A 14973-nucleotide genomic window follows, 5' to 3' on the forward strand; every position below is an offset into this window, starting at 1 on the left:
TTCTGTGTCATCAACTTACCTTTATCTTTTCAGTTTCACTTTTATATTCTTACACTTCAGCACAGTACAGGTGATTGGGCCTAAAATTTAGGTTTTGCATGTATATTTTAATCCCTTTTGGACCTAAGCAGCTAGTCAAAGTTTGCAGCCCTAGGGATGTTTCTGGTGGGAATAGAAATTGATGATGGAGTTTGCAAGGAAGGTACCAAGTCCTGCTTGTCTGAATACAAGGGGAACCAATGGCAAAAGGAGTAGTCTCTTAGCTTACAGGCCCAAGCTCCTTCAGCCACCACCTCCAACCCAGAACCTCTCTAGGTCTCTCTCAGGCTCACACCATGCTTACAAGGTTCTGCTTTGCTTTTTCAGGCAATCTGTCTGTGGTTCTGTTTTCTGCCTTCACCCACTCCCACATCCCCTTACCCAAAACAATGCCCATACACTCCAAAGCTCCTGGGCAGGTGCACATAACCCTTTTGTCTTAGGTGAGAGCTTGTGATTAACTTATTCTTACAGATCATCTCCATCAGTATCAAGGTTTTGACTCAACCCTTAACAAGGTTTCCACTAGCTCATAACAGTATTTTACAAATATTAAGTACAACAGAAAAGATGTTCCATTTTTTAAAAAACTCCAGTGGAAATCTCTTTATTTTTTCCACACAACATATGTATGAACCTCCTAAAGATTCACTTGTGGTCTTTACATTCCTGATATTGCAGTAGTGTGTTTTGTGTATGAGAACTTGAATGTGAAGCTGAATAGAAATGGACTATAAACAAAAATGACGTCATCTAATGTTGTCATTGTTCAGTGTAGCGGAAATGGAAAAACTAAAGTTTGCAGAGTCATAATTCACGTAAGCATGTTCTACATCCTATTGACTTCAGTTAGGGTCACTGTTTTCAATGGGACTTAAACATGAATAAAATTAAGCGTATGCTTAAGTACTTCATTAAACTGGAGCCATTGGGGGAAATAAAATTAGATTGTTTTAAAAACCGTTTCAGTTTTGATAATCTCTGGTGATATGTTACAAATAATGTAAGTCGATATTTTAGAAATATGATTATCACCCTGACAAATGGTCCCTTTACATGTAATACAGTGGTCCCTTTAAATGTAATACTGTAGTTGCTGCTTTGCGCATCCAGCAATATGCTGAACATAAAAGGTTTTCCATATACCTATGTACTGTTTAATTTCCTACCCATTTTATTTAGAAGACACACGGACAATGTAGCAACATATGTAACTTTCATTCTCCTGTTAATCTTTCCTTCTGTTAACGTGTAGAGTCTCGTACAAATAGAAATCTTTTGTTCTCTTCAAGTATTTTTCTATCTGCATAATGCAAAAGGATGTTCCTGTTTCTTTAAAAAAAGAATCTGTTGATGTTAATATTGCTTTAGGCCGACAGATTGATATGTACCTGGCTGGGAGCAACATGACCTAGCAAAACACTTGAGTGTTAATAAGACATAAAGTCATACCATTTATCATGTAGCACAGAGGGCATACAAATTATAGAACAGCTTGATAGGTTGTATGAGAGTCTGATTATTTTGTTTTTGTCGTAGCTACAGAGCAGATAGCTTTGAAACCTTCCTGTGTTCTACTGGGACAGAAGAATGTTCATGTCATGACGACCTGACTGAATGTTCAGTTGCGCACTGCACTGACTCAGAAGCCTTAAGTGCTCCTAGCCTATACTCCAAAGCAGCAGATTCTCCTAAATCAAAAGAAAGAAAACTCCATGAAGAAAGTTCCAACAGTTATCACAGGTGTAAATCCTCTGGGATTGCAATCAAAATGTGAAACTTTGGGATTAACTCATTGGGTGTAATCAGGAAGAATAACTTTCTGTAAGGTACAGTGTATTTTGCTTTGTGCAAACTTATTTATTTTTATCTGTATCAGTAATATTTTCAAGATGAGAATTTTGTGATGCTAAAGGGATTCCATCAAAATATAAATTTTACTGCTATTAATATTATTATTCACACTTCTGCCTCATTTTATGTTACAAATAGCATTTTTCAATGCTGTAATTGAAAGAGTGTAAAAATTATCAGTGTCTCAGGGTTTGTTTGTTTTTTTAACTTTATGCATTTGTCTGCACTATGTATATCCTTTGTGTTATCGGTCAGTTCCCCTGTGGGGTGAGTGGCTCTTTCCCACAGAAACAAGGGAGACATTTAAATAAAGTAGAAAATTATTATTTTAAATCTATAAAAGCTGGGTTTAAAACAGGGAACTTGGACAAATTGTTTCAAAACTACTTTCAACTTTGTTTGTGAAAAGGCTGAGATTTCATGTTAGTGGTGTCCCTTTAACCAAAAATGCATTGTTCTAAACACTGTGTGACAGACCCAGGCTAGTAGGGTACAGGAATCTGGTAGAGGGCAAATATACTGGTCACTGGATGAGTAGTTTTCTGTTCCGTGAGTGACCAGAGCAGGGGCTGCACTAGAGTAATCAGAAACCTGCTAAAACCAATTAAGACAGACAAGCTGATTAGATCACCTGCAGCCAATCAAGGCAGGTTAATCAGGGCACCTGGGTTTAAAAACAAGCTCACTCCAGTCAGGCGAGGAGGAGCCAGAGGAGAGGAAGCGTGTGAGACGAGCTGGGAGCAAGAGGCGCAAGGAGCTGAGAGTGAGAGGGTGTGCTGCTAGAGGACTAAGGAGTACAAGTGTTATCAGACACCAGGAGGAAGGTCCTGTGGTGAGGATAAAGAAGGTGTTTGGAGGAGGCCATGGGGAAGTAGCCCAGGGAGTTGTAGCTGTCATGCAGCTGTTACAAGAGGCACTATAGACAGCTGCAATCCACAGGGCCCTGGGCTGGAACCCGAGTAGAGGGTGGGCCTGGGTTCCCTCCAAACCTCCCAACTCCTGATCAGACACAGGAGGAGTTGAACCAGACTGTGGGGAAGATCCCTGAGGTGAGCAAATCTGCCAATAAGCGCAGGACCCACCAAGGTAGAGGAGGAACTTTGTCACAACTGTGATTACATGTTTTTTCTGATGTACAGTTTTAAAGTAAATTATAATAAGAAATTATTTCCCTTATTTAAATGGTGACTGGATGGTGGTGGATTTTATCTCACAATGAAATAGTATCTAGAGCTATTACTATTTGTTATAACTCTTCAGCAGCTTCATCACAAACAGGATCCAAGATATTTTAAACTCCCTTCTGCTCCAACTTTTAACATGTATTTAGTCTTCTCCGTGGAGGACTCTATAAAAGTGTGAGTCAGATTGAGGAAATCTCTGAGGCTGTCCACATGGAGTTCTTCTAGTCTTCTACTGGGGGAACAGAATTTGACTTCCTCTCTGGAATAGACTACTGCCGCCAAATCTGATGGATCCTGTAGGACCCATGGAAGCTGAGGGACAACTGCAGAGATCCTTTGCCTCCACGCTGGCTTTGGACCTTGGAAGGACTCTCACAATCCAGTCCCTGTCAGAATGGTACTGGGGTGTGTAGGCAGCACTCTGCAGGAAAGATAATATATCCCAGGCTGTGTTACCTTTTCATAAGAATCTCCATGGGGCTGGGATGGGGGACAATGTGCACCCCAAGTTTGCCCACTTCTCTGGCCTGCCCGGTCACCAGTGCCTCCTCAGACCTTTGAAGTATCTCTGTGAAGCCCAGAATAGGTGTGTTTGGGGCAGTACCTAGAGCCAGCTGAACCCCTCTTTTGTCCAGGAGCAAGACGATCTATGCACATAGGGTCCACTATGTGCATGGAGCTGGGAGAGGGTATGATCTGGGCCAATATTATCATGGGAACATTTTCTACTCAGCTTCTACCTGCTACTTCAGCCATCCGCTACTAGCCCTGGTTTGCCCCTTCCTGCTGCTTAAAAAACTCAATGTGTTTTATACATGTAATTCTTTTTAAGGGAGTTTGAAAGGGTGTCTAAAAGAGCTGCTTTAATCAAAAGCCAGAAGCTGATCAAAGCAACACTTAAAAGTCGAACTAGGGTCAGAGCAGAGCTGCTTGACGGGCAATAGGGTTGGGGATCTAGGCTGGGAGAGGAGTAAAGTATGTCAATTGAACTACAGTCGAAGCTGCTGAGTAGTGATTTTTTTTCTCTCCAGAGTAACACCTGCAAAGTTTATGAGATCCCGCAGGAAAATCAAATCTGCATTAGAATACATTGTTTCCTGCAGGGAGGAATGTCAAAGCATCTACAGGATGCAATGCTATTGCCTAAACCTATTTATTGCCACATCATATATTAGGCTTAGTCTGCAGTATTATCACAATGCCGGACTGTCCTCGAGCTCTACATATGCTTTTCAAGAAGTGGGTCCTAGTCCTGCTGCTGGGCTAGCAAGGGATTAAAGAATGAAATGTATGGTTGGCTATACATTCCTAGACAAAAACCAAACAAACAAAAAAAAAACCCCTTAAACCAGAGTTAGAGCTGAGAATAGGTGTCCAATGTAGACTAATAATGTTGTCAGAAGGTTATAGCTAAGAAACAAACAGAAACTAAATACCCAAACATCAATAAATGTTCAGTTAAAGATCTCCTAAAATCTTTTTACTGGCCTGGATCTTCTTCCTCCAGTCTATACCTCCCTTAAAATTAAGCAACACCTTAATTAAAGAGTCTTGTAACTGCTGTGAGAACCACTGTCAAGACTCACGTAATTCAGACTTAGTTTATGAGCTTCCCCCTTCTGTGATATGTAAAATGTGGGATTTAGAGAGGTTATCAGCATGGTTTTTCTGGAGATTAAGAATTCCACAAATTCAGCAGAATTTATAACTTTTCCCAGACATCTAAAATGAATTATAACCCCCCACCCCGACAGAGTTCCCAGTGTGCATTCTTGAATAACTCTTATGTTTAAAAAGTAAACTTTGTGAAAGTAGTTTAATATATGAGATCTCAATAAAGATTTCTGATTAAGACCCATTTGAACTTCGTATGGCAAGATTTATTACAAACTAGAAAAGGTCAAAAACAGAACTTTTTTTTTCAAAACTGAATAAATATCAAAATTTCAAAACATCATAACTCAAAATGATTTGTATTTCTGGCTTCAAATTAATTCAGCTCTGGCTTGGGTCTACATTGAGAAACTTCAGGCTCAAAGTAGTTTATTCTTTACTTTATAAAGTAAGTTTTAAAAAGGGCCAAAACTAAGTCTTAAAAGGGGAACTGTTATTCATGCTTAATTAATGAAAGGAGTCTGGTTCTAAATTGGAATCCTCTGTTTCTCCATAGAAGTATAACACCACAAGCTGTAGCATTGCAAATTTCTCTGCATTGAACTGCCACTAATGCCTCAGGCTGGACAACCAGAACTAATAAATGATCATATCCCTTCATTGATCTATTGCTTGGTGGATTTATGCAATATCTAGTTGCGCTTTTTGTACTGGTTATCTGTAGAGCTGGTTAGGAAATGGTGGTTCATTCCTGTAGAAAATTTAGATGAAACATTTTTTCATTTTTGTCAAAACTTCCTGCAGGAATTTTGTAGGTTACAGTGAAAAATTAACCCCTTCAAAAAAACTGATTTTTTTTTCCAGCTCAAATTGTTCAGCCAAAGCCCAAAAGATTTTGATTTTTGGACTGAAATTTTTCCTGTTTCAGTGGCCAAAAATGAAAAAGAAAATTGGTTGTAGGCAGAAAATGAGCCTTTGGTTTCTTGTGAGTTGTTTGATACCTTGTCTGTCTGAGAGTGGCAGCATTGCTTTCCTAGCAGGTTTTCCACTTTGGTATGGATGTTTTGGGGTGATTTTTCAAATGCACAGAGGGCAGTTAGGCAACAATGAGCACATACATTTTTCATTAGCAAAACCCTAGCAGGGACAGTTATATATTTATTGCAAAAGTATGTATATTAATCTTTGTGAAGAGTGCCAATGTTGAAAATAAAAAAAACTCCTTATTTTTCTCACTCTGGGCAAGGACACTAATTTCAAAGCCTGGATTTGAAATAGTTTTATTTTTAATCCAAAATTGCCAGAAAGCCTGGTGGTCCCATTCCCCCTTTTGAGCTCTTCTGCATGGTATACTTGAAAGTTTGGCGACTTGCATTCTGAATTCTTACTGAGATTCTGTTGCCTGGAAACATGAGTCAGCAGAGGAAATCATTATCGGATCACTTTCAGTGCAGAAGAAATCCAGTCTTCATGTTGAACTAGTTTTCAGGACCAAAATAACAACACATGAGATAAAAATAAAAAGAACAGTAAAGAAAGCGGCAACTCAGAGATCAGACCAGTACTCTTACAGCATATGTCTTTTTATGGAAACAGAAGCAAAACTGGTTGTGGCTGGACAAAGGGGTAGGATTATTTTCTGTGTCCTGGTCCTGTCATCAGCCTTAATCATCAACCTCTGTGTTCAGTGATGAGATACTTTCCAAATTGGTACTATTAGGAAGCAATTTCTGATCTAATTCCATTGGAGAGGTATGAATTCTGAGATATGATTACAGAAAAGGGTACTGTGGGAGTTCTAGCTAGGATAACTGTGTTTGATGTTAAAGTTTTAATGTTACTTTTAAAATTGTAATGCTGGGTGGGGCCTAGAGAATTGCCATAACCTGACTCCTAAGAGAAAAAGGAGATCTTTTCATGGTGAGATTCCATTAGCCTTTTGGAGCCTAATAGATAAGTGACTACAATTAACACTTTGTATATATTAGAACTGACGAGGGTATGACAACTCTGTCCAGTGACAACCTTCACAGTTTCAAAATTTGTTTTCATTCTGCAATGGAATGAAAAGAAAACATTTTGAATGGTTTTGTGAAAAGGATGAGGCTGGGTTAGGGCATTGGCCTAGGTTGTGGGAGAGTCAGGTTCAAGTCCCTGCTCTGCCTGATTCAGAGTAGAGGTTTTCGTCCCAAATAATTGCAAATCAGGCTAAGTCTCCCACATACTAGGTCAGTACCCTGACCACCTGGCTTCTCTCTCTGTAAAAACATTCCTGACAAAAGTTTCACAGAAACTGATACAACTTCAAGGAACCAGCATATTTTGCCAAAATTTCACTTTGGCGGAAATGTTCTAGCCAGTTCTACTGTAGATGTGTATAGCCCTATACACGCAACTAAAACCACACCATAGAGCACTACAGTGAATGACAATTCTGTGGTATGCCAGTGCCAGCTTCCTTTTCTCTGAAGAGAACTGATATGGTTTTGTACATGGCTGTAGTATTTATAGTCATTTGAATATAATTTTATCCGCATGCAATCTTTAATGTGAGGTTTGTTAAATCAACATGCCTATGCAGCTCCCACCAGAATTTTGCTTAACAACCAAAGTCTAGTTCTGTTCTTTTCAACTCCTTTTTCTTCACTTGTGTGTAACTCTGCTGATGAAAGGTGCTGATGGGCATGCCCAGAGAATAGCTCCCATCATTTATCAATGGGACAAGTACAGCAAAGAGAGTGGACATGCAGCTTCCTCACACTGGCCTGCCATTATGTCTCAGTCCTCATTTAAAGGATGGTCTCTGGGAGTGAAAGTGCCCACTTTGGTGTTATTGAGAGTCAAATGGGAACCAATTAGTGCCATTTGTAGGATTTTTTTTTTGTGATGTGGATGGCTAGCCACAGTTGAGCTAACTCAGTTATTTTGCATAAGCAAGCCAATCCCTATCAGATGTAGTGTTGTAATTAATGAGTCCTTTAGATGTCCATATTTGATTTCCGGAATAGAAAGGGTGTGAAATGAAAAAACATTACTAGACACTGTCCCTCTCTCTAATTTAATAAACTTATTGGGATTAACTTCCTGAGTGCATAAGTGTGTTTTAAAAGGACAGTGTCAATTACCCTTGGCAGACTTCAATTTTTTTTCTCATTTGTATTATTCTTAAATACCAAAATACCATGTCTCTCCTGACTGTTTCTTTTATCTTCCATTTGCTAACGATATATTTTTCCCTTCTCCTCCCATATTTCTTGGGGAACACCTGGTTCTACTTAAATAGATGCAGACTCCACTGGCCTCTTTTCCACAACCCCACTTTCTGCAGTCAGTAGGCCCCAGATCCACCAACGGACTTAAGCGCCTAACTCCCACTTTAGGCTACGAAATCCCAAATCCTCAAAACCCCTGCTGAGCTGACACCTAAAGTCCTTCAGCGCCTAAATTTACAACTTTAGGTACCTAGGCAACTTGAAGTTTCTGCCTCTGGGCATGAGTACAACTACCTATGTCTGACAGCTGGCACCTCTTTCATGCAAAAGCCTCAATAGGGATTATCCTACCAGGTGAAACTAAGCATCCCCCACACCTCTCTCACATGTGGAACCCTATCCTATAGGCTTGCTCAAACACACACACACACACGAGAGGGGGAGATGATAACAGTATGAGGTTTGCACTTTAGTTGATCTTATTAAACATGGGAGTTCTAGCTGAATCCTCTTACTTTGACTGGATCTCCTTTTGCTATAGTCTTTCCCCTATTCTACCATGATTGATGCCCGAGATGGCTTCCTGGCTGAGAAGGAACTGACTTTGTAAACCTGGGGAAAGGGCCACTGCAGAGTAATGCAAGTGGCTTCCTTTGTCAAGGTCTGGGTAGGGAAAAATTGAACTTGACCTTGAGTCTCTTCCCTGATACACTAGAATAGTAATCCTTAGTCAGAGTGGCCATCCTTCTCCTTCCATATTGCACAAACACCTCTTGCTATAAGAATTTTGACTATTCTGTGGTTGGAGGTTGAATGCTGATCTCTCTGAATTCACATAGACCTCTTGCTACCACTTTCCATTTTTAGGATGGTTCTTTTCTTGTTTACTGTGCCAGCTATCTTTACACGTCCAAGGCAGCATTGTCTGAGAGATCCCATTATATTGCCCTAAATTACTTTGTTGAAGGAAACATCTATTGCTTTGATGCTGATGTGTCTCAGTGTGATCCTAGTCTCCTGTTTATCATGGATTTAAGCAGCAGTGGAAGGTATTTTTCCTCTTTATCCTCTTCAGGATGAGTGACAATGTGATAAATCAAAGAGAAACTCTCTATCGGTAGCCAGGATATTGGGCTATTCTGCTGCTACACTAACTCTCTCAATTGATCTGGTCACTGTCTCCGATTGTTGCTTGGAATTTCACAGGCATTTAAAACTTCTGCCTGTGCCACCCACTTGTAGCCGAGAGAGAGAGAGACATAAATCTGGGCTGTAAATGCCAAGTCCAGTGGACCAGGAAAATGGGGCTCCCTGTGATCTCTCCTGGAGCCAGGGGTCAGCATTTGACAACTCAGGTACCACATTCTGGGTGGGTAGGGCTCAGCGTCCCAAGTTTAAAAGAAATGGCTGGTCTTGTTGGTTGGAAGGGATGTCAGTCATCTTACAACTAGTAAGAAACAACCCTTTCAGAGCTTGCTTATACTGGCATTAAAAGCCCTCTCTCAAGCAGTTGGGAGAATCGATGAAGGGCTCATTCTGCCTACGTGGAGATGTGGCCAGGAGGCTCCACGCACCACCCTGTCTGCCTTAGCTCCGCTGTGCCACTGACCTGACTTTTAATGGCCTGGTAAGTGATGCCGAGTGGAGCTGCCAGGGTCCCTTTTCAACTAGGCATTATGGTCGAAAATTGGACACCTGGCAACCCTGGATCAAGGCTCTGATTTTAAACTGCATTTGAGTAGGCAGATGTTCAGAGACTTAGTAGTAGCATACTGCAAACAGTAACCTTACCGATATCGATATGGTTCAGTTGATAAGTTACGATGCTGGGAATCAGGAGACTTGAGTTCTAGTCCTGTCACTGTCCTGCTGTGTCACCTTGAGCATGTCACTTCACCTTTCTGAGTTCTCACTTTCACCATATGTAAAATAGAGTTAGATTTACAAAGGAAAATAAGGATCACTATTTAATGGGTTCATATGGCCCCCATCACCAGCACATCTTAGTACTTAGATTATGAGTGTGAAGTATTATTATTTCTTATATACATTTGAAAATCCCCTCATTCTGGCCATAACTAATCGAATATTTTTAAAACTAATTATTAACCAATGCAATGTTAGAAAGAGTTTACTTTTTTAAATGATCCTTTCCTAGGGGCTTCCCATTTTTTGCATTTGAAACCTGTTGACTGTTATAAAAATTCAGACTCTCCAGTTAAGACCACATGTGTCCTAATTTTCATATTTGGAACATGAGATATTAACAAAGGACAAGGTCCTTCCTTAGGAATGAAATGATCACTGACTGGTACCATATAGAAGTGTTTTGGGCTTAGGTGGAATGTGAGTGGCTGAAGGTTCTTTCAGAAATACTCAAGCTAAAAATCACTGTTAATGGAGAAAAATAATGGTTGATTGTTTTCTCATGTATATCAGTTTTACTTTGATGTAACTCATTGACTTTTTTGGAGTTAGGCCTGATTTACGTCAGTGTAAATGAGAGGAGAATTAGACCCATTAACCCAACAGTTTAAAATGGCTTCACTTTCCCTGATCATTTAATTTACTTGTGTCTGTGATGGTGGTTTCTGAAGTATTCACAGACCTGGAGATGGAATTTCTGCTCTTTCCATTGGCTGACTTGCTATGAAAGTGCTGAAGATATATTTTTACATTCCACTTAACAATACACACATTTCTATTCCAAAGAAAGAAAAGATAATAGAGTAACAGCTGCTTCTTTGAGTGGGGCCGACTTTATAAACTGGAAGAACCTTGAAAATTTCCTATAGAATGTGTTCCCACCTATAATAGTTAGATGCAAATACATTGCAACATATGATGCTGTAAAAATATAAAATGTAGGTGACAATGTGTCCTTAAAAACAAACAAAACATGGGTATAGAGTTACCAATAACACTTTCCTAAGTGGACACGATCAGGTCTTACGGATTTTGCAAGTTGTCTAATGGTCTCGTTTATTAACTAACAACCTCTATAGAAAAAATGTTTGTAAAATGGATGATTGCTGAGTGGTATTTAACTTCCTGATAGTGGTCAAATGTTGAGAGCAAGCAGGCTGACCACACCTTTTTCCAGAAGAAAGCATTTGTTATGCAGGATTGTAGGTATGCTACAACCAGTCATGTAACACTCAAATGGTGCCTGCCCTTTCACTGTGAAAAGAGGCCCTACCCAGAAATGTTTATAATTTAGTCAGAGAATATCTTGGTTCTGGATGTGGGAGGGAGGTTCAGCACGTGAACAAAGTGATAACGTTGTTAGCAGATGTTTCGTTATTTCCATGTTATTTTTTTAAAATGTGTTATGTAGATGTATGTAACTACACCTACAGCTATGAGGCTTGGATGGACTGGAATTAGCATTCATCTTTTGGTAGCTTCATTAATGGCAGCTGTCTTTTACCTTTAAGTGGAAAATGTTTAATTCATTTTATGAATCCACCTTGGTTTCCTTTTATATCCCTGCGGTTTGAGATAACATCAGGACAACATTGGCAATGGCAGTGTTTCCTCATTGTCTGCAGTTGTGTTTGGTGTAGTGTAGCTTGAGGTTAAAGTAGCCTGCAACAGGAGAGAGTACTCTCATTGCACCAGTCCAGCAGGAAAGGGAGGCGTGGGCATGTGGGGGAGGGGGTAGGCCTGCGGAGAGCACTGCTTACTCAAGCTGGGAGTTGGCCTTCTGCTTTCAGCAGCGGAAGGGGGATGTGCCCGACCCTTATTTAAGTCCTGAACATAGTCTGGAAGCTCTGCAGCTTACCTGACACCATTGTGTCTTTGTGAAGCCTCACAACAAATTGAAGTCTCCTCTCTTTAGTTCTGTTTTCATCTGATAATGTCAGTGAGTGTACTTAAGGGATGTGTGTGCTCATGTGTGAGAGAGATGTCGGCACTGTTTGTTTTCTGTGTTTCGCATGCTTATGTTACATGTTGCACAACTTTCCTTGTTGGTTCTTTGTGCTTGCCTAATTGTTGTATATCGTTTTACTGGGGTGATATTAAAGTATATAATATCAGACTGTACCATGTACTGTCACACACAGACAGCAGCTCACTAAAGACACATTTTTGTGTAGAGTGGTAAGTGGCTTAGCTTGTTCAAAGTAATTTTTCTCTTGATTGAGTGAATCCTGGAGGCTACTTCCCCACAGGCTTATTTCCCAAGCAGTATCCAGTGTGGGGACATGGCTGTTCAGTGGTTAGGAATTACTGTCACAAACAGGAAGCATTTCATGCTTTCAATTCACAGTTACTTGAGGAGGGAAAGTTTGTGGGGCCCAGGGCAAGAGCTACTTTGTAGTAGGAAAAAGAAAAAAAGCTGACATGGCTTTGCGTTAGACCAGTTCATTGTGTTCACAGTGGAAAAAAGGCAGTAAGTGAGTATGTGGAAAGTAAACTACTTGAATATTCCACTGGATTAGACTATTATGGTTCAGTAAACTGCAAAATGAACAAATCAAGTGGTTTTACTAATAATAAATGCAATTAAATACCGAATCAAATTGATAACTTATCTGACTCTTGTTCTAAAAACACTTGTGCTTGTTTAAAAGGAAATATATTGTCTCAATGTATTCATAAGTCTCCTGTTAGTGGGGAAAAGATGCCAGCGATATTTTCAGCCATCCTTTTAGACTGGATTTTAGTTATAGGCAACACTATTTTGCTTGGAGAGAACACGTCTAAAAAAATAGTTAAACTGCTCTAACCATGAATTTTAGACATCTGTTATGATGGGCCATTGATTTGTCAATACACATGTTCATAACTGTTATCCACAAGACCCTTTAAAGTGTATTCTGTTTGAGATATGGAAAACACAAAGATTGTTTGACAGATAAGATTACTGACTTTGCAAATGCATCTCCTGAATTGCCGTATAGTTTGTTAAATTAGGGAATTACTAGAATCAGATTTCTAGCAACATCTTCAAAAAGGTGTCAGACCTTGCTGCCTTTCTGTTGAATTACAGAATGCTGTTACTTAGATAACTTCCTGTAATTTACCAGCAGGATCTGTTTAGTGGCTGCTGCTGTCAGTTTTCTTTTTTTCCGCCTTTCAGTGTAGACAATGCAGTGCTCCTCTTTCATGAGAAATGTTGTGGTTTGGCTTCCACACAATGTGATCTCCTAGCTCTGTGAACTAAAATTGAAACGTGGTTTATTTCTTCTTTTTTTGAATAAGAAGATGGGAAATTCTTACGCCGGGCAGCTCAAGACAACCAGATTTGAAGAAGTATTGCATAATTCTATTGAGGCCTCTCTCCGCTCAAACAACTTAGTCCCCAGACCAATCTTTTCTCAGCTCTATTTGGAAGCAGAGCAGCAGCTTTCATCACTAGAAGGTAATCTTGGCATTTATATTTTTGTTCAAATAGACCTATGAATCCATTCCTTGTTCATCCTATGATCAGCATGAAAGTTTCAAATTAGAGATGGAGAGATGCAAAAGTATTTGAAGTTTGGGTGCTTTATGTTCTGTGTAACCTCCTCCCCCCAAATCTAATGCAAATTTGAAAAAAACTATTTGAAGAGAATAATTATGGAATGCTCTTTGGTTTTACAAAGTAAGGCTCTATTTTGCAAACACTTATGGACATACATAACTGGAAGCACTATGAGTTCACCCACTAAACATGGGCAGAAATCTTTGGAGGAGCAGAGCTTTATCTGGTAGTTTACCTTTATAGAATAGAAAATTCTATCATGTTAGACAGTTGCAAAAATACAACAGATTTACAAATGAGAGGCTAAAAATAATTTTGATTATGAATGAAAGAAGCAAAAATATTTGCAGCCTTCCTATTAAGGATGCTAAGAAGATTTTATGATTAATTTTGGCGTGACACTGTTTTTAACTTGATTTCCATTTTTCAAGGTATTGGCTTAAGCTGTTACCTAGTGTTCTATGGTAAATCCTGCTCATGGTCTCTGGACTGATGTTTAGTGTCTTGGATTTCTCTGATATATTTATATATTTGCTGAGCTGCTTTATTGGTGTCTCTTCTATTTCTGTTTGCAATGTTGTTGTACCTGTGACGGTCCCAGGATATTAGAAGAACAAAGTGGGTGAGGTAATATCTTTTACTGGACCAACTTGTTTTGGGGAAAGAGACAAGCTACCCAGAGGTCCAATAAAAAAATATTACTCACCCACCTTGTCTGTTTCTTTTACTCATTCATTTTTCTCTCTAGAGGTGGAATAGTTTAGATGAAATGTGTAGATCTGACAACCAAATTAATTAGAAAAACAAGTGCTAATACATAACATCAAGTCTAATTAGGTGCTAAATTGTGTTGTTCTCAGTGGGTCTGACAACGTGCAGGCAACATTATCCTGCTGGCGCACATATTTCCTCTCTCTTCCAACTAACTACTGGAATAATGTTGCATTTGTTTCCTCTCTGTGTGTGTTCTTGTGTAGCCTGCATAAGATGATGGAGGCACATATGGAATGCAAAATGTGTAAGGTATAATATAGTCTGTAATAAAATAAGTATTCTAAAAAAAATCAGTCCAGCCACTGAAAACAAATGAAATCATTTTGAAAAGATCAAACACTTACCAATAGCTCACTGAAAATGTTGAAGAACATTCTATTTAGAAACAGGTCTGCTTATATCTCATACATGTTTAATTTTCTCCCTCCATTCTTTACTGCTTGCTAAGGACATTTGCCGGAAAATATAATCTGAGTGTCCATCTGCTCCTGCTGCTTATTCTCCACATGAAGTGCTTATCCTCTATTGGGAAGTTCATAAATGTTTCCATGGCAACTAACTCTGATGTCACAAAGTGGATTATGACATCAGCTGGGAAAGATGCTGCAAGAGCAGATGCATTGTTCAGGGACAAAGGTGCAGTTTTCACACTTCTGTAGCTCCTTTCATTTAAGGGTGTCAAAGGGCTTTACAGGCCTTCCTAGCCTGATCTGTTTTTGACTGCAGAAAAAAAAATCAATGTGAACAGAATCAGGCCTCAATTAATTAAACCTCACAAATCTTTGCCTAAAGCATGTCCTTTTATGCAAATATCAGAGAGTGAAAA

The 14973-nt window shown here is 39.4% G+C and overlaps 1 protein-coding gene across 10 annotated transcripts in view; it reads left to right on the top strand.

The window, feature by feature from the left end:
• Positions 1–14973, top strand: part of GREB1 (growth regulating estrogen receptor binding 1) — a 168547-nt gene that overhangs the window by 69285 nt on the left and 84289 nt on the right. For 3 of the 10 annotated variants that reach the window (XM_050950522.1, XM_050950530.1, XM_050950529.1), the window contains exons 1-2: positions 1607–1868; positions 13115–13271. In XM_050950522.1, the coding sequence (XP_050806479.1) occupies positions 13115–13271 (157 nt within the window). In that variant the 5' untranslated portion in view covers positions 1607–1868. Of the gene's footprint in view, positions 1–1605; positions 1869–2633; positions 2726–6348; positions 6444–13111; positions 13272–14973 lie in introns of those variants that run through there. The other 7 variants (XM_050950532.1, XM_050950533.1, XM_050950528.1 and 4 more) reach the window with 7 other exon arrangements.

This window comes from Gopherus flavomarginatus, chromosome 4, assembly GCF_025201925.1.
Source record: "Gopherus flavomarginatus isolate rGopFla2 chromosome 4, rGopFla2.mat.asm, whole genome shotgun sequence".
Taxonomy (NCBI): domain Eukaryota; kingdom Metazoa; phylum Chordata; order Testudines; family Testudinidae; genus Gopherus; species Gopherus flavomarginatus.